This window comes from Spermophilus citellus, assembly GCF_964194105.1.
Source record: "Spermophilus citellus genome assembly, chromosome: 5".
NCBI lineage: Eukaryota > Metazoa > Chordata > Mammalia > Rodentia > Sciuridae > Spermophilus > Spermophilus citellus.
In genome coordinates this window covers 1,900,548-1,920,607 of record NC_138186.1, presented here as the reverse complement: position 1 = coordinate 1,920,607, position 20,060 = coordinate 1,900,548, and the positions used below count along the sequence as shown (strand labels likewise).

The 20,060-nt window shown below is 45.0% G+C and overlaps 1 protein-coding gene across 1 annotated transcript in view; it reads left to right on the top strand.

The window, feature by feature from the left end:
• Nucleotides 1-5,806: 5,806 nt before the first annotated feature.
• SCGN (secretagogin, EF-hand calcium binding protein) overlaps nucleotides 5,807-20,060 on the top strand; it is a gene marked incomplete at both ends in the record, with an annotated part of 35,012 nt that continues 20,758 nt past the window's right edge. The window contains 4 exons of the mRNA XM_081295640.1: nucleotides 5,807-5,888; nucleotides 6,675-6,745; nucleotides 14,138-14,224; nucleotides 17,636-17,725. Of these exons, the coding sequence (XP_081151766.1) occupies nucleotides 5,807-5,888; nucleotides 6,675-6,745; nucleotides 14,138-14,224; nucleotides 17,636-17,725 (330 nt within the window). The remainder of the gene's footprint in view (nucleotides 5,889-6,674; nucleotides 6,746-14,137; nucleotides 14,225-17,635; nucleotides 17,726-20,060) is intronic.

The following is a 20,060-nucleotide window of genomic DNA, read 5'->3' as shown; positions in this document are numbered from 1 at the left end:
CTGTCCAAATACAAGATTCTAACATATGGCTTTGTAATTGTTTAATTAAGCAGGCAAGAAATCAGTGAGGACATAGAAGTTTGAACAACATAATTGACATACTTGACCTGGTGGACATACCCAGAACATCATGCCTCAAATTGAGGAATTTGCATTTTTTCAAACACACGTGGACCATCTATGAAAATTGACTTTATAAAGGTTCATGAAGAAAACCTCAACTGATATTTTGGGATGGTGACCATAGTCACATTCTTCAACTGCAATGCCATTCAATTAAAAATCAACAAAAGCTATTTAGAGAAAACATACATAGGTAAAATTTATGAAATATTTTAAATCATGGACCAAAGAATCTCATATGACAATCAGAAAACAAAATGCATAATTAAACAAAATTCATGGACTCTGCCTGTATCAAGACTTACAAGGAAACTTAGAACTTTGAATAAATTATATTAAAAGAAAAGAAGTTGCAAATTAATAGTCAGGCACCCACATAAGTTAGGAAAATAACTGCTTACTAAAGCAGCAATATTGGATGAACAGAATTTATACTCCACTTGGGAAATAAGTACAATAATGTTCTTATTTTTGTGGTCACCAGGATTTAGCTTAGGCTACCAGTGATTTAGAAAGCACTCTGTACCAGTCTTGAGCCCAAATGATGTAAAACCTCTACGCAATTTAGGAATGTAGAACCACAGTGGGGGAAAGGTAAGAAGGAAAATTCATTTGAAAGGTTATCCTATGCTTTTGCATTATTAAATCTGCAATAAGGTGGCTATATTTGTGGCTGGAAAAATATTTATAGTTTCAACTTACTGTAACAGACCGAGAGATTTTAAAGCACTGCTTTTGTGCGTTAGTATAGGTTATCACAGTCTCTTTCCATAATGAATATAACTCTACGAACAAAAGTCGCATGACTAGGGCAGTATAGAAATATGAAGTGGTCATTGTGCCAGCTGCTGTATATGGGGTGGGCCAGAGAGAGAGCCCAGGAGGTTTTGATAAGCCACCTAGTGCCACTCACCTTCATACACATGCCACCTCTGAGCAAATCCTAAACTACTCCACTTTCCACAAATAACTAGCAGTGACTACTTTAGGATTAATCTCAAAGATTTTTTAAAAATTATTAATGTAGATACTCTCTTTTATTGCTAGTGACAGCACAAATTGGTAAAATCAAGATGGAATCTATTTTTAATAATGTGTATTGAAGATTTTAAAATGTCATGTATCATTCAGCCCAGCACTTTTGCATTTAGAATTATATCCCAAAGAAATAATTACAGGAGTGTGAAAACATTCAATTGATAGTGAAAACCTGAGAAAAAATTCCAAAAAGAGGACTACAAATAAACTAATCTAATGATATTGAAGCCAGATTTAAAGTTAGGTAGTCGGTGTAGTTAGGTAAATCCAGTCTAATATCAAGTGAGATCTCAAATGGAGGCCATGTTGAGAATGAATTCCAGAAACGCAGGACAACTCATGGAATGTTAATGAAGTCCAGAAAAAGCCCAAAGCCAAAGCCCATTCCAAAGAAGTGTTAATGAACAGCCCCCAGCAAACTTGAAGGTGCTGACTCAGAAGTCATTACTGCCCAGATTACTTCTTTGGCCCACCTATGTCCCACCCCTCGGGCCTTCCCACCTACCTTTCATCACTGAAAGAAACTGTAAAATGGAGAGAAAACCGCACTTCCACGGATTCCATCTCTTGGGTCCCCTTCTTCCTCTGGGAGAAGTCTTTTCTGCTGTCCTTTAATAAACTTCTAATTTCTACTCTGACCTTGCCTTGGAGTGCTTCTCTAGTGTTATACTTCAACATTGGGGAAGCAAGGACTCGTCACCGGTCAACAGCAGTAACAATATCACTAAAATGACACCATAGAAAAATAGTTAATGATAAGGTTCATGATATCACGTGAAACAGGCAAGTTACAGAGCAGTATAATCCAATTTTCTCCATATAAAAATGATTGAAAAGACATACACCTATTCATTGTTATTGTTAGCTTTCTTTAGTTGTAAAATCATGAAACAATCTTTTTTTGAAGCTTCTGATTTGTATTGCTTAAATGAGATATTATTTGTGTTATTGCAAAGGAAACAATAAAGAATATATTTTTAAGCAGCAGCTTTACTTTCAGTATTTATAAATTTCCTCATGATTAAACATTGTCCAATTTCTTCTAGTCTACTTCCTTTGACCTTTGGAGCTGGCATGGCATTAAGCTAATGCCATCTTTGAATCCTAAGACTGTGAGGCGTCTATGAAGTTTGGATATTCAATAACTATTGGGAGATGATGCCACAGAAATCCTTTGTATTTCTCATTAGAAATATCATTCTGTGTTTGCAAAAAGATGCAGATATTTTAGCTTAGAAATGAGTGCAAGCACCAGGGTTAATTAGCAATGCTCCAAATTATATACCACTGCTCTTTCTGTATAAATAACTATCAATTAGCTATGCTAATGAGAAAAGCAGGAAATGATTGTAGGAGAAAATGAAATCAGCAGGGAAAAAATAAAACCCTATTGTTTTAGTCCCCAGTGTGAGCCATCAGTTGTCAAAGCTACTAGAATGACTTATAAGTATAAATTCTGATTCCTTTGGAAAGAGATGGGGTATGAATCACAAAAGAATGTTGAATCCTTATGTTTTTCTTTTCCAGATTTTCCTTCAGAGAAGCCATATCCAAATAATAAAATGACAATTATGAGCATCCAGAAGCTTAGAGACACAAGGCAAGACAGTGTATCCAATATCATCCTTGCAGGGGTGGGGAGAGGGGCTTTAAAAATATCTATGTCAAAGCCCACTCCAAACCATTCAAATAAGAATATCTGTAGAAGGAGCTCAATGAATCTATAAACTGCATAATATATCTTTGGTTGCTTCTTGCTGCTTCTTGAGTATTTATTTTACTCTAAGCTCTCTGGGTGGATGATAATGGTCTCAGGTAAAATATCTCTGGTTCTTCCACCTCCACCCCCATCATTCCATTTTCATGTAGGAGAACCAGGGAGACAGTCTTAAATGTGTTTCCTGCTGATCCAGTATCTCTAAACACTTTCCTAATTGCTCTCTTCTCTGTCAAGGATTTGAACGATTTTCTCCCAAAGGAAATCTCATGTATATTAGGATTGCAAGGTACTTCAGCAGCAGCTACCTAACCCAAGGTAGGTATTTGCATAAAAATAAAGTAGATCATGGAATGGAAATCACAGCTATTCAGAAAGCTCCAGATACCAGACTGCTGGAACTTGTTCTGCATTTTGGTTGCTCTCAGTGAAGAGCAGAGCAGCTCTGGTAGTTAGGCTTCTTTTACTAACTTTCACTTTTCCAACTTCAAAAAATCATGAGAGTTTGCATTATATGCTTGCCCTAGAAGGTCTTAAAATAGAAGAATTATAAATAATAAAATTAAACTCAGCTACAACCTCCCTTTCCACATTACAGAGAGAAGCGTCACTGATGCCATTAATGGATATCCTTTGTTTCCCTATGTGTAGAAAGAAGTCAATACAGAATTGGGTCAGACCAGATGAATGCTTCTGTAGTTTGCTTTTCCTTGTGTCATTGGGCTTCAAAATCAAAGTTTCGATTTTGAAAATGCCATACATCCCATTGTAGAGATTTACCTTTGTTTCTTTAGCTATCGCCCTACCTGAGATCTTGATCATTACTTTTGATATTTGCCTCGTTTTTCCTGTTCCTATTATTTACCAGAAAACAAGAGCAGTCATCAACCTGCTGAGTTCTATAGACCAATCTTTCTGCCTGATGCTGGTATTGATAGTTCCCCAGGGCCACATGGTAACTACCCATACTGTGAGCTCCTCCCCTCCCCGACTCAGCTCTTCAGTGTTTGTACCCACCACTTCCCATTGGTGATGATGTCATTTCCCTTCCTTCAGCCTAAGCCATGCTCCTCAAAACCTTTCAAGTTTATTTCATCGTCCTCCCAATGCATTTGTTTGGGGGACTCTTCACCTCAGTAACTGACTTAGGTTGGGTGCTCAGGGCACTGCTGAGAGGACAGAATAGCACATTTCACCCTCAGGATAGCACCAGGAGAAAAATGCTATGGTCATCCCCATTTTACAGAAAAGAAAGTGGCTTCTGAATAATTTTCTCAGTTTCTCACAGCTGGTAAGAGGCCAGGCTGGGCCTCAAGCACAGAGAGATTTAGTTCTAAACCATTTCCCCCCAATATTGTACCTGAATTCCATATTTATTCAGATTTTCTTAATTTTTACCTAATGTCCCCTTTTTGTTCCAAGATGACACCCAGGGTGAAATGTTACACTTGATCATTCTCTCTCATTAGGCTCCTCTGGACTATAGGTTTCTCAGACTTATTTTCTCTCTATATGTATGCGTATGTGTATATATCATGCATTCATCCCTTGTCATCCAGAACACCATAACAACCATGAACACTGTGCATTTCTCTGTGCAGCTATGATCCTCATGGAAACTCCCCATGGTAAATGTTATAATCCTCACTTTATAGATAATAAATTCTCAGAAATGAGAATGAGTGGTTCAGCTAGCAGATGGTGGATCCTGACCCAGGACTATGTGACTATGAAGGTCATGTTCTTTTCATGACTCATTCAGATGGCCTATGCATGTGTGCTTTTCAAAAAGCAGTTCAAGTACTAATATCAGAGTCAGAGTGCTATAAAGAGGATATATTTCTGGTCCACCCCTCTTAACCAATATGGAAGCTTCTTTTATAGATCCTCCAACAAAGGGGTCTCAACATATACTCAAAGTCCATCTGTTTTTTTTGGGGGGGGGCATTAAGCCAGGGGTATTGTACCACTGAACCAAATCCCCAGCCCTTTTTGGTTTTTTATTTTATTTTATTTTGAGACAGGGTCTCAAAAGTTGCTGAGGCTGGCCTTGAACTTGCTCAGCTTCTGCTTCAGCCATCCAAGTCACTGGGATAACAGACATACCCAGAAACCATCCAAATTGTGAACATTCCCGGTCACTGGAAATCTCTGTGTTCCTTCTAATGAGTTTGGCTTTTGGTTTTCATGTGGCTCTCAGGAGCCAAAGGCTGGAGTGGACGCTTATTGGAGAAGAGGGTGGCCAACATGGCTGCGCTGGCTCTTCCTGGTAGAGAGAGCTCAGTTTGTCTTCCTTCCAGTATCCTAATGATACCCCTTTGAGCCGCAGGGACAGGCAGAATCTCCGTGTACCTGCAAGTCCTTATATTGTGTGTGTGTGCGCGCGTGCGCTACACGGTCAGGGCTCAGTAACTGCTGTCCACTGGCTTCTTGTGAGCAGCAGCCTCATACCGCCATCGCTGCTGCGCTCTCCACCTGCCCCCGCCGCAGCGTGTGTCCAAGTCATCAGGTCCAGAGGGGTCGGACACTGACATCTCCTCCAACGCTGTAGACTGGGCAGCTCTCCCTAGCAAACCTCTTGAGACGATAGTGTGAAAGGTGAGTCAAGCGGAAGAGGGAGTTTTCTGAGTTTGACGAACAAGCTAAAGGGCAACGCAGTGAGCCGTGGCCGGGTGACAGCGCTCCTCCCCGCGTCCCCAGCAGACAGCGGGGGCTCTGCGCGCGGGGCGGGGGCGGGGGCGGGCGGGGCAGCGGGCCAGGCCAGGACTCCCCGACGCCAGGGCCACCAGCGCCACCAGCGCCTCCCAGCTGAAGCCCGCCCACCGGCAGGTGCCCCAGCAGAGCACCAGCGGCTGGCGAAGGCTCAGCGCAGAGTGCGGGTGTCCTCCCCGAGGCGTGCGGTGCTGGTGCCCGGCCGCGCACACCACCATGGACAGCGCCCGCGAACCGGCCCCGGGGCGCTGGGACGCCGCGGGCTTCTGGCAGGTCTGGCAGCGCTTCGACGCGGAAGGTGAGTGCAAGCCCCAGCCCGGGACCGGGTCTCCGCGCAGGGAAAGCCTCCACCTGCGGCGTGGACCCGCGTGCCCGTGCTACACACTCGGAAACCTCGTGAAACCGGGTGGCGGGAGGGATTTGCCCCCTTCCCAGCCTGGGCGAGTCAGGGTTCCCCAGTTGGTGCGTGCAACGACGAAAGTCTTTACAAGTAGCCCGGGATGGTGCGCTGAGGCGCAACCCTCAGAAGCCAGCCCTCTCTGTGAGGTCCTGGGGGTACACACCTACCTCTTCCGCGCACGCACTCTCTCCCACAGAGGAGGAATTTATCAACCTTCAAATGTACTACATCTCTACCAAAAAACAAAGGCAAAAAACTTTCTTGAGGACCGATCACTTCGGTTTTACTAATAATTAAAGAAACATAAAACACCTACCATGTGTGTTTAAACCTGCAAACTAGGATTCTATATTTACCTCTGTTAACTATTTCCAAGCTTTCAAAATAATTGGATTTTATTCTAAAACTCGTGTTTATTCATTAAAATTCATGTATTTAAGAGCTTTTGTTCTTCAAATCCTAATGTAAACCTTAGCATAAAACATTTACTCAGCAGCATGTATTCTCTGTCCACATCTGTGTCTTCTGGAGGTCCATGTTGGTACTTAATTATTGGGATGACAAAAAGAAAATATGTCTATGGGGATTTTACACGGCGTGAGATTAAAAGCAAATTTAGATAAGTCCTAAATGCCATATGTTTTTCTATATGACTATTATTTATGCTTATCTCCTTACATTTAGAAAAAGGCTACATAGAAGAGAAGGAGCTTGATGCTTTCTTTCACCATATGTTGAGGAAATTGGGCACAGATGTAAGTACTTCCGGCCCTGAGCATCAATCTATGTGTCTCTTAGTGAAATACAAGCATCCAACTCTTGTGCTGATTTGTACCCATTAATCCCATCTGACCTCTTTTCTTCCTTGCATGTGTGTAATTTTTCTCCCTCTCCTAGCAACACAAGGGGATTTAGGCAGGTTTTATAAAAGATACGACTCTAACTTTCACCATGCTGGTCACTGACTGATTGTAACATCTGTCATGCACTCAGAGGTCCTAACTGTAGTCAACTCTGTTTTACGCGTTTCCTTGTTTATACTTCTGCTAATGGATTTAAAGCTGGAGATAGGGTGGTTTGCTTTGTTCACAAGATCAAAGGTGGAAAAGATGTTAAGAGCTTTATCGTTCTGGGTGTTTAGTGCATATGGCACTCCTTTGATAGCAAATGGCAAATCATCTAAAATCATTTTCCATTATTCATTTTATTAGAAGAGGGAATGACAAACTAGAGAGAAGCCAGACAGAAACATAATCCCATTTATGTGGCATTCAGGTCCCAGATGGTAAATCTGACCTTGAGAGATGTAGACTGACTCTTGGAGATTCCTGCCCAAAGCAGAGGTGAGCTCTCTCAGAGGCGCAGAGCTTCGGCTGGTCTGGATGGCTCTGGTCAGGAGAGGGCTCCCTTAGGGAATGCGTGCCAGGAGGAGGAGCACGAACAGCTGCACAGAAGTCAGGTACAGAGAGAGCTCACCTGATTTTGGGAACACTGGGGTGCGTCTCATTCTCCCTTCTGAACCCAGAGCAGGGATCTGGGAGCTTTGCCCCACTGAGGAGCAGCTGGTGGGTGTGGGGGCTGAGACAGGTCAGAAAAGAGGAGGCTGCCTTCTCCCTCCACCAGCCGACCCGGCCTCCATGTTGTCTGCCTCCCATTCTGTTCCTCTTTGTATGTCTGTCTCTCTCACCAGTTTCCTGGCTCTCATCTCCCAGTGTCTCTTGCCTTCCTCGTTGACCCCTCTGACTCTCATCTGTCACCTGCTCGTCACCTGTTTCCCTGGCTCTCTGTCTGTTTCCTTTCTTTCTCCAGCCAGTCTCTTTCTCAAAGGTCTCTCTTGGTCCCTCCTGCCCTTGTCTTTCATTTTTCCATTCCTCCTCTTTCCTCTCTATCTCATCTCTCCTTTTTTTGGTCCTTCATTTCTTATCTCACCCCAGTCTTCTGCTTTGGTCTCCGATGGCTCTCTCTCCATATCACCCTTTGTGTCCCCCATCCCCACACTCTGTGTGCCTAGGGGGTGAAAGGGGTGGCAGGTGGCAGAAATCTGAGCCCCTTCTTTGCTCTGGTGAGACCTTTGGCACACACTGTTCTTTACCCTTCATGACTGTGATTGCACCAGCCCCGAGCAGAGCTGAAAACCTCACCCAATTTCAATTTTGCTGCCCAGTTTCATGTGTCAGCAGCTTGTGGGAAGCCCCCTCAGCCTTACTGCTGGGCTCCCACTTTGGCCTGTGGATGCTAAGGGTCAGGGTGGTCCAGGAACCAGAGGCCATGTGCCAGCAGGCGTATTTGTGGAAAACCCAAAGATGCATGTGAAGCTGTTAACGTCTTCAGTGTTCAACTCCTAAACTTCAAAATAGTGTGGTCAATGCCTAAACATCTCCATCTCCAGAGGCTGCAACTCCACACGTTTCAGCAGGCTCTTTGCTTTAGTGATTTATAGGAAAGGAGAAACGTCATAGTCAGCACTGAAACTGGACATGTCTTACTTTCGGTGATGGAGGGGTGGCTACTCACACACGAGATGTGCTCTCGCTGAAGACTCTCCTTCTGAGGACTCAGCTAACCTAGGGGGAACTGTTGCCATTAGAGAGAGAGAAGGGGAACATCATCTCTGCAGCTTGTCTGCTCCATCTCAGGCCCCTCCTCAGATCTGGCCTGTTTTCTCTTGTGCAGGAGTAATCCTGAACCTTGAGGAAACAAGTCACAAATGAGTCACTGTTGTCCTGTGCAGCTATGCTCAGTGCAGGCATCTCTGTGTCTACTAAAGAAATTTTAAGGGGCTGGGGATGTGGCTCAAGGGGTAGTGCGCTCGCCTGGCATGCGTGCGGCCCAGGTTTGATCCTCCGCACCACATACAAAAACAAAAAAACAACAAAAAAAGATGTTGTGTCCGCAGAAAACTGAAAAAAATAAATATTAAAAAATTCTCCAAAAAAAAAAAAAAAAGAAAGAAAGAAATTTTAAGGTCTCAAGCACCTGATAAAATGTGAACCCGTACGTGTTTGAGTATATTTAGTGTCTGCAAAGAATCTTGCGTGGTAAAATCACACTACATCATTTGCATTTCCTCTTACCCTCTGTCCCTGCAGGAATGGTGATAGCTTACGGGCAGGGGATTCTGCCATGATCAGGTGAATCCCACTGAGCTGGGGCAGCAGATTCAACACTGCTCCTCAGCCCTGGGCTAGAGAGGTGGTGTCGATGACTTGTTTATTAACTAGAAATGGCAGCGTTTGCCACTGGCACCCTTTCAAAATGCTGAGGCAGTGCCTGGTGGGGGGCGGTGCAGGGACCTTCACTGGGCACCCCGTGCTACCTCGACAAAGCGACTGGAGAACCTTTTCTAGTTCTGGGCTTGTCCCTGATGCGCGAGGAGTAAGCTCAGTAGAGAGGGACAGCCCTGCTGTGCTCGTCCCTTAGTGAGTACAGAGACCAGACCGCAGAGAGGCCTCCAAGGCCAGGCAGCCTGGGCTCTGAAAAGCAGGCGTGGCTGGTGGATCTTCAGGGGTCCCAATAGCTGGAGCTTCCCCCAGAGACCTCAGAAGAAGGATAATGGGCTCGACAGAAAGCTGCTGCCGTGGTCTCTGAGTGGCCAGGGAGGAACCTCCTGCTGCCAGCAGCTGCTCTTTTTTCTTTGCAGACTGTCCTCTGAATGGGGACTTCCAGCCAGTCCCTTGCTGGCCTCAGCTTCCTGCGCACACTTCCCTTGTGTTCACCTCCTAGGCCTCTGAGAAGCTTAGATTGTGAGTGTCCTGCTGGGTCCAGGGTCTAGACAGAACTCGGGGGAATCACAGCACAGCAAACCCTGGCTCCTCGGCATTAGCCCTGAGGGAGGCTTTGGGTGGGAGATCTGAAAGGACAGGATAAGGCTCAGTGCTCTCAAGCCAAAGCTGGCCCATTAGTAGAACCTGGTCACTGCTTCTTTGGCTCCACATTTATTTGCTTTGAAATCTAATGGTTCACCAATGTGGCCTCTGTGAGTTCACTTCCCTTGGGAGTGCCCAGGCCACCATAAAGAATAATGTATTGATCAACAGATACTGTGATCCTGAGGTCCGGAGATGGCGGTCCCAGCAGAGTTCTTCATCTAAAAGGTCAAGCTGAAATTCAAAGTGTTTCCCACCCTGCTGAGCGATTTTCCTGGTGCTCTGCCTCCGTGGGTCTGCACGTTGTGGTAAGCCAGGGCTCTGCAGAAAGACAGAACCAGTAGGATATGCATAGAGACCTTGAGAGGTGATAGACCAGAACTCGGCTCATGTGACTGTGGTGGCTGAGAAGTCTCAAGACAGGCCGTCTGCAGGATGGAGACCTGGGGTGCTGGCAGCCCAGCTCAGGTCAAGTCCAGAAGCCTCAAGGTCAGGGAGGCCAATGCTGCAACTCTCAGTTGGAGGCCGGAGTGGAAGAACCCAGTAGAGGGGCTGCAGGTGTGAGAGTCCTGGATCCAGGGTCCAGAGAGCCTGCATTTCTGATGTCCAGGGCAGGAGAGGAGCATGTCCTGGACTTTGAGCAGGGACAGCAGTTGGTCTTCTCTTTGCTCTCTGACTCCAGCTGTTTGAACGGTGTCCCTTCACACTAAGGGCAGATCTTCCGCACTCAGTGCACTCAGACCTCATGCTGACCTCCTGGGGTGGTACCCTCACAGACACACCCCAAATAATGCTCTTCCAGCTTTCTAGGAAATTATTTATTTTTTAATGAGGTAACTTTTTTAAATTTGGCTTTATTTTATTCATCTATTTTTTACATGATGCTGAGAATTGAACCCAGGGTCTCCACACGCTAGGCAAGTGCTCTACCACTGAGCCACAGCCCCCCGCCTCTAGGTGTTTTATAACCTGATCAAGTTGATCCCTAACAGGGAACAACATCACACACTCAAACACACAGTGGAGGTGCTGAGACTGGACAGGCTGGTCGAGGCTCTGAGTGACATCACACGGGGAAACCCGGTCGACGGGAGATCTTGCAATCGCAGGAGACCTGTTCACCTTCTACAGGGCAAAGTGTAGCTCCTGGTCTCCAGAGGTGCACTTCAGAGAAGCCCTGTGATGGGGAGATGATTGTGGGGGACACAGAAATCCTGTGTGGCATCCCTGCTCTGCGGCCACAGCCGTGTGGCATGACATCAATATGCCATTTACGCTCCCTGGGACTCAGTTTTTGCCCATAAAGTGGGAACGACCCTGTTTGGACCTGCCTGTCTCACGGTGAGACCCCACAGGTGAGAAGAGCTTTCTAGTTGGGGAAGCGCCCGCTGTCCTCGTGTTCTCAGAGTGACGTAGTCTCTTCTGGGGCCTTTGTTTTCCCAGGATTTATTCTGGATCCTCTTTGCTGTAGAACCACCACCAAGTTACATCTCATGAGATGATTGGCATTGACTCTCTAAACCACTAAAATGCTTTTAATATCCAAAATAAACACATCTGTCCCTGGGGCTCCCGTTTGTGAGAGCAAGTTCCAAGCCAAGGCAGATGATCCTGAAGTCCCACCTGCCACCACCCTACTCCAGGGAGGTGGTGACCACAGTGAGTCACCTCAGGGCCACCACTCTCACTTGGGCTTAGATGAATGATCCGGGTGGTATTTCCCCCTTCCTCGCCCGAGATGTTGTAATGTCTTTTTCTTCCCCTCTGTATGTTTTGTTTGGTGGGTGTTCACTTAAGAAAGTGTTCCTTTCTAAAAACTAGGTTCATAATCATCAAGCAAACACACTTGGTTGATGGTACTTACAAAGTCAATCTGTCCGAGACCTCTGATTTTAATCATTTGGGGGTTTCTAAATACAAGACCAAAGCCATTAATCTAGCAGATGGCCCTGGTATGATGGAACACAATCCATTTGATGAGTGCATTATCTCTGTCACAAATGCGAGTGCTTTGGGTTTTCCTTTTTTTTTTTTCTTGATTAAAAATAGCTTCGCCTGTAGACGCCATCTTGAGTTCTTGTTAACAAAAGTTCTAACTTTGTACAAAGAAACTCCCCTTCACTGCAATGTGTTCTGAGCAAGTGAGTCTCACTGTCTAACCCTGCTGGGAACTACAGAAGCCCCAGTCATTCACGGTATTCTAATCCCCTCCAGCAAAAGGTGACAAGGGAAAAAAAAAAAAAGGTGCAGTTTCACTTTATACATGCTGAGGAAGTTCCTGAGTGGTCAGATGGGGAGACTCACTGTAGTTTGGCATGAATCTACCTGGCGCTCATGTCAGCCTTCAGAGTGCAAAGATTAAAATGATATCAGGGATCCAGTCGCTCAACTCACCTCAGCCTTTTTCTCTCCTCACCGTGATAAACCACCACCAAGCATTTGCTGGGCACCCACCTCACACTGTGTTGGGGGCCACAGTCCTGCAATGACCCTCTGGTCTTCCCCAGCACAGAGTCACTTCTCCTGAGCATGGTGCCACTTGCGTGTTCAAGAACTAGACTTCAAATTTCAGGGTCTTATGATATTTAAAGCATCCTGTTATTTAGCTAATTGCTGAAACCCATCCTGAAAAATTCCCAAAGTGAGTCAAGTTCTCACCTTTTGTTTGAACCGTTTCCTGTTTATAAACCACTTCTTGCCGGGCTCCCTGTGGATGCTGCTGCCTCCCATGGGGTGGGAGCAACGTGTGGGGCAGAGGGCCAGGGAGTGGAAGTGCTGGTCCCTGTGGTGTTCTGTCCGCCTGTGGGGAAAGTCATCCTTTTGGCCTTTTTCATCAGTAACATGAAAGGGCAGAGTCTCAAACCCGAGGAGAGCCTGAGGCTTTTTCTCCTGGACTCTGTTGCATGGAGGCTGGTCAGAAGGAAGCATGTGGCTGAGGGCAGCCACAGGTGCAGGGGACATGAAAGGGGCCTCTTTCCATGTCTCAGGCTCCGGAAGGCAGAGGTGGTCCTCTTGATCAGGAGATGCCACCTGTGGAAGGAAGAGGCTGGCTCTGTCCTTCTCTGGCACCCTTCCCCCCCCCCCCCCCCCGTGGCCTCCCATTGTGGAAGTCCCTCAGGGGGAGGTCCCAGTGGAAAGGGAGGTGGGACAAAGGGTCTTCCACAGCCTGTGCCCCAGGGCAGCCCCGGGCTGTTTGGCTCACCACCAGGGGCTGGCGCTGTGCTTGGCATGGGGTAGCTGCTCAGTAGAAAGCAGCTGTCCTGGGTTGGCCTGGTGGTGCTGGGCCAGGGCTGCAGGATGCCCCATGCTGGGAGGCGCAGGAAGGGAGCCCTGGGGGTCCGGGTGTTCCAGTGAGTGCTTCATCTCAGCACAGCTCTCCCTGCGCTTTCTACTGTTATTCTGAGAGCAGCAGGGGAAGGCCTGGGCAGGTTCAAGGCCACCAGCTCACTTTCCTGCACACATGTGCATAGATGACACATCCAAAGTCTCCCGCAGCTCCGAGTCCCCTGGTCTCCAACACCAGCGGGGATGGTGGTCAGTGAACATCACCTCTTCCCAGTCCTGTCACTCACAGCTGGAGACTTTGGGACCAGGACTAGAGTGAGCATATTAAGAATTAAGACATTATTAAGTACAAGTTGCAGTGAGGATGGAATATTTGAATTGGGCGATGTCGAAGACTCTCTGTGCCCTCCATTTGACATCAGAGTTCATTCTTCATAGTTCATGTTCCCTGCAGCATCCCCGAAATCCACCCAAGAAGGTAACTGCAGCTGTAGGGAAGGCTGTGGATAAGAGATAACCTCTTTGGTGAGCCAACGATCATTTCCTTTGGTTTAGTCTTTGATTATTTCCCTGTTATAATGATGCTTTTCTCAGTGGGCACAAGGAGAAGATCAAGAGAATGCCCTGCAGCAGCCATGGCGCTCCCCAAACTGAATTGTTTAGTTAAAAATGGAAAGCCTCTGAGTTCTTGGGAAAACACCTATATATTAATTACAGTGCTATTGTTTCTCACAGCTGAGTTTATAATGATATTCCAGTTCACTCTTTCAGCACTTTAGTTTCTCAGCTTCTTTCCTCTGTAGTTTAGTGACTTAGTGACTGTAAACTTCACCTGGTCAGACGGTGGTAGGTGGTGGGTTGCTGAAGTCCCCAGCACTGTGCTGTGCCCCACAACGAGAGAGTCTTCCTAAATGGCTGGGGAATCTGCTCCTCAGTGGCACAGGGGCCAGGCTGTGCTTGCTCTTGCACTAACGTGGGTGTGTGTGGCCCTTGCAGGAGGCCGTCTTGGAGGAAGACACGCGCAGGCTGAAACAGCAATTGGTGACCACGCGTGAGGCCCCTACCCGCGTTCAGATGAAAGAGGTACCTGTCGCCACTGTGCCTTTCTGGGTTGTGCCTTTCTTGACTTACCTTCTTGGGCTGTGATTTCCTGTGAGAGACAACGGGAGTCTGACATCCATTCGACTGGGAAATACGAGCCTTCTGCAGGGCAGTTGGTTTTTGAAGCAATCGCCTCTCCTTTTTCATCTGCTCAGTTACCTAGTAATGAAGGGTAGGCAGGGCTTTCTTGGTCTTATTGGGGTTGATCAATATACCTATCTTATCACCAGGGAATTGAGGTGGGGATGTCTTTTCACAGTGTCTCGTTCAAATTGAACTTGTATAAGGAAAAAACTTACTGACAATAAATGAATAAATAAAGTTTAAACAAACTAGCATCAATGCCAGTGGAGATTGGAAACATCTGTCTCTGATGATCATTAAAACAAAACAGAACAGAAAATAGCTTTCTTTACTGACAGCATATGTTCTGAGAAATGTTTTGTAAGGCTTTTTTTTTTTTTTTTTTTTTTGCTCACACAAACCAGGCATTATAAGTCAATCATTCCATCTGGCTTCTTGGTACTATCAAGAGACTCTCAGTAAACAAAACATGTAGCAGGCTGCTAACAATATAACATGGCTGACTGCAATACAGTAAAAACTATTTTTATATGAAAATAGAACTATAAAACAATGATAAAAATATGTTATAATAAGCATACAATCAGGGACACAGATGATTATTGTTCTTATCAGTTCTGTGCACAGTATGTAACTGTATGTGCTGTGTCTTTACATGATTGACAGTATTATAAGTTCACACCAGCATCACACATGTGGCTCATGCATGTTGCTGTGAAATCATCACAGCTGTGAGGTCACTAGGTTTCAGTTCCAGCAAGATCTTATGGGGCCACCATTCCATATTGACTTGGACAGTCAATATCATTGAAAAAAAATAAAAGGGAAATTTCCTTAGGGAATTATGTTACTGGAGCAGGATAATGTCTCTTTATGAAAAGTGAACGGCAGCTGCCTTTTCAGAAAATCAATAAGCTGAACCCTAGACTTATGAGTGTTGCTGTTTCCAACATTGTTTTTTGCTCAAAGGCAAGTTTCACATGTAACCTACGATTCACATCAGAATTGACATAAAAATATCAGTATGTCAGAAGTAAATGCAAACACGGAGCTCAATGTGCAGAACTAGGGCTCGTGACAGCAGGGTTCTTGGTGTGCTCTCAGCCCTGGAGCAGACACAGCACACAGTGGTGTTCCATTAGTTGTGGACGTCCCCAGGGATGTGAAGCATGGTACCAGGTGGACCCTCCTGAGCAACAGGCTGCCATGTGGTTAGAGGCTGCCCATGAGTGTGACCCTGGTGGCTGTTTGTAGGGAAGTTGGTAGTGTAGGTCTGGGTCCTTCCCAAGGTTCCTTAAGGCCTCATGGGTCTGCAAGTCTCTGGCAGCAAGGTCTCTATTTCTCCCGTATTCTCCTTGCTACCAGTGACATTTCACTTACTCCAGTTGCAGGTAGTCGTGACATAAAATCAGTCATGCTGACACAGTTTAGATGTTCAAGTGAAAAGTAAGATGGAGAAGAGCTCATGACCAAGAGCCAAAGTAAGGCTTGGGGACACTCTGTGTGTTTGATGTGCCCAGGATACCTCTGTGCCACTCCAGCTAAAAGTGGAGGTAGAGAGGGGTCATAAAGGCCTGGCTTAAGTGAACTACGTCTAATTGGGTTTCTTCGCCTGAGCCCTCCCTATGTGAAAAGCACTGCTTAGTCCTGAAGAGCCATTCCTAGTCCCAGCTGACCATGGGGTTGTAGGGTAGAACACAAAGTCATTGTGGGGGGATATGTAACTGTGGGCAGGTCATTTCATGTCTCTGAGGCTGAATCCCATTACCATGTGATAAGTGGTAACATCGAAGTTACCACTTATGATGGCTGAATAAACACCAGGTACTTTGCTACAGCAGTTCACGAATATGGGCTCATTTTATTTTTAGTTTTCACATAAGCATCAGATGCCATTATTATTGTTCCCATTTTATAAATGTTCCCATTTTATAAATTGGCCATAGATATGTCAATTAAATTGTCCAAGATCAAACAATTGGTGAGTAATAAGGAGAAATTTGGTGCTACTCTTGCCTGTCACAGTAAAAAAGGGGGTATTTATTCTTCCTGAAGGGTTGATGTGAGAGTTTAGTGAGATGATAAATGAAAAGCACCTTACCTGTGCCGGCCATGCAGTAGGCACCCAGCACCCAGTATGTGAAAACAGTTGTTAAAATGATATACCCTTGAGCTGACTCGAATCCAAACGAGCGGGTGAACCAGTCTGGCCTAGAGCCCACCCACTTCACGTGTGCTGGACTTGCTCTGTGCCGTTATACCAGATGCTGAGAAAACTATCAGTTATGAAAAGCAGTCATTATTTATGGGCTGACCCAGAAGGAAGATGGCTTACACAGTAGTCCCCTAGGTGCAATGAACCCTGTCAAACGCCTAGGTGTGAGGCAGAATCATGATCCTATAGGGGAACAAGATGTCACCTGTGTTTGAAATAAATGAAGAGTGAAGTACATCAATTGCTTACATAGGAAGCTTGTTGGTTGAATTTATCACCCTTCAGTCAACTGTTGTAGCATCATATAAACTCTAATGATGTGAAAGAGCATAAACCACAGTAGTACTCAAGAATCCCCCCAGCCAGCAGTCGTTCCTGCTCTGCACTTGGCACTGAGATTCTTTGAACAGTCAGCATCTCACCAGCAAAGCTTCATGGTTGCGGGTGGCGGGGGGGGGGGGGCTTGAAATTCCTGACTTGAAGACTCCACTCCCCACTTACTCACTGCATGACTTTGATGATTTTGTGTGTGTGTGTGTGTGTGTGTGTGTGTGTGTGTGTGTGTGTGCTGGGGATCGAACCCAGGACCTTGTGCATGCAAGGCAGGCATTCTACCAATTGAGTTATATCCCTGGCCCTTGACGATTTCTTTATCTCCATGTGTCCTAGTTTCTATAATTAGAAAGAAATAGCAGTGGTGTATGTGTATCTCAAAGGAGGTGGTTTGGATTAAATGAGCACTTAGAACAGTACCTGTAAGCCCAGGTAAGCATTATTCACTATTGACTATTCCTATTTTCTATCATTAATAATTTAATATGGGAGGTTCTTAGAATAGTAACTGGAACATACTGAATGCTGAGCAAGTTTATTATTATCATCATTATTTTGTATTTTTAGCTCATGGGAAACAGGTTTCACACCTAGTAGGAGAATGATAATTATTGAAAGAACCAATAATCCACGCAGGGTTATCAAGGGCAGGGAACTCCATTCTGGGAGAGCTGAGCCCTTCTGCCCCGTGGCCTGCGTCCACAAGCACTCCCTGAAGGGCCCGGGGAAGTGTCCCTGATCGCTGTCCTCTGTCCCCTTAGCTCGCCAGTATGTTCTTGTCTGAGGATGAAAAGTTTCTTCTGTTCTTTCGCCTGGAAACCCCCCTGGACAGCAGCGTGGAGTTTATGCAGGTGAGTGGCCTGACATGGGGAGGGGAGTGGCTGCCCCCTCTCCTGCCTGTCCTGAGGGACAGTTGTGCACAGAGGACAGAGCGGGCACTATTTTTTACCTTTATATAAAATCGAGCAAGCACATACACAGGGTCTTCACCGAAGAAATCTGAGTGGACCATAAATATATCCAATAACCCAAGGAATGTAAATAAAATAACTTAATTTTTCACAAAGTGGTCAAGATTTTAAGAAGATCTATAAAAATATGCAGTGCCACTAAAAAAAAAAAAAAAAAAAAAACCCTGAGATTGTTCACTGATGCTCTGTGGCAGGTGTGTATTGTGGAAGAGTTTTATGGAAAGTAATTTTGCAAAAATTCAATCAGGAAACTTTAAAGCTTCATGATTCAGAATTACTTAAAAACATTTACGTATTGACTTTATAATTCTACTTCTCCAGGTAGGTATTTTATGGATGTAATCGAAAATGTAGAAAAAAAAATTTCTTTAGAACATTGTCCATTAAATGCTGTGCTGTTACTTAAGAGTTAAAACTGAAGGGTTGGGGCTGTGGCTCAGTGGTAGAGCGCTTGCCTGGCATGCATAAGGCTGTGTATTCAATCCCCAGAATTGGGAGAAAAAATAACATAACCAACTCTGAATGAAGGAAGAATAAAGGAAATGATGACACCTCGTATGATTCCTTCCTTCCACAGTGCTTCTGAGTACTTGCCAGGGGTCCTTCTAGAGGCTACAGCTTCTTAGGGAAAGTCCCACTGCTGGGCAGTATGCATCATTGAATTGCTAATGTTTCCAAGAATATTTGATGATATGCCGGAGGTGCAATGTAATGTTAAGAAACAGACTTGTACATAGAGTGATCTTAATTTTGTTTAAAAAAAAAACACTGTTTTTCCTAAACCTGCATAGATAAATACTCGTAAGATGAATTACAGTTATTTGTGAATGGTAGGATTTCTGGACATTTTCATAATCTTTGTGTTTTCTAGTTCTGTATAAAATTATTTACAAGTTACTTTCAAGACATTTTCAAAATGATTTTAATTATGTTTAAAAATGCTCACAGGAAGTTTTAAATAGAATTTATAAATCAACCAAGTGTGTAGGTAATGTGACCAGCAATTCAGTTTTGTTTTATATGTAATAGAAACAGAAGGGAAAGGAACACTAAATAATCATCTCTGGGGTAGGGATTTCTGGATAGTATAGTTTTTTTTTTGTATATCTTTAATTTTGAATGATGAACATCATTTATTTCTAAAATCAGAAAAAAAGTATTAGCATGTTAGGACTTTTTTAGTCTGGAATAACCTTGAGAAATGGGAAAAGGAAACAGAACTAAGGAGCTTTCTTATCTTTTTAAGAATATATCTATTCTATTTTTCCTTCCCTTTACTTGATCAATTTGTTCTATAAGGAAGAACGTTCAGGGCCCTGTGCAGGTGAGGCAAGCACTCTACCAACTGAGCTATGTCCCCGGCCCTTGAGTTACTTTTTAATTAAATTGATTGCAGCCCATTATACCCTATGTATCTTAGGAACCCCAGTGTCCACTGTTCCCCTGAACCACAGGCCCTTAGCACTAGCTTAACACACACTCACTAGCTCAAGTGCCTTTTCTGCACAGGGCATTATTTCTGCCTGATTTTCTATATGCCATGGATTTTCTGCAGCTGAGATCCTTTTCAGTTTGCCCACATTATCTCTGCTCACAGTTGCTTAGACTTCCTTCTTTGTGTTTCTCCTTGTTCCAGGGTTTGTTGGTAATAAACTGTTTTTGTTTGTCTGGATCTCTCTTTACTTGGCCTTCTTCCTTTAGAGAGAGGCTTGCTGAGATTCACAGAAAGCTCTCTGGCCCCCCATGGCTCAGCTGCCTTTATGGAGCTGGAGGGGGATGGAGAAAAACACTTAAAGAGTCTGTAAAAATGGTTGGTGGAGTTATTGGAAATTCTCATAGTTTGGGTATATTCATCCAAAAATATGATATAAATCACACTTACCTCATTGATTTTATAAGTCAAGCTAATTCAGACACAAATGACTGGGACTAGAAGAAGTGGCTTTCTGAGCAGTTCTCACTAAATGTCCGCCTGGTGTCACCGCCGCCCACTCACTCTGTTGGTGGGGTCTGAGGTTGGGTCCTGATTGTGTGCAGGATGGAGGTCCCTGCCGTGGGTACCACAGACCACCCATTTAGGATGAAGGAGAACCTTGTTCCCTAAACAACTGCTCTGGGCTGCCTTGGTTTTGTGTGGGAGCCAGGGCCTTGTCCACGGGAGGCAGAGGTGGTTCAAGGAGCAGCATTCATCAGAGCAGGCGGCTGGTGGCTTTGA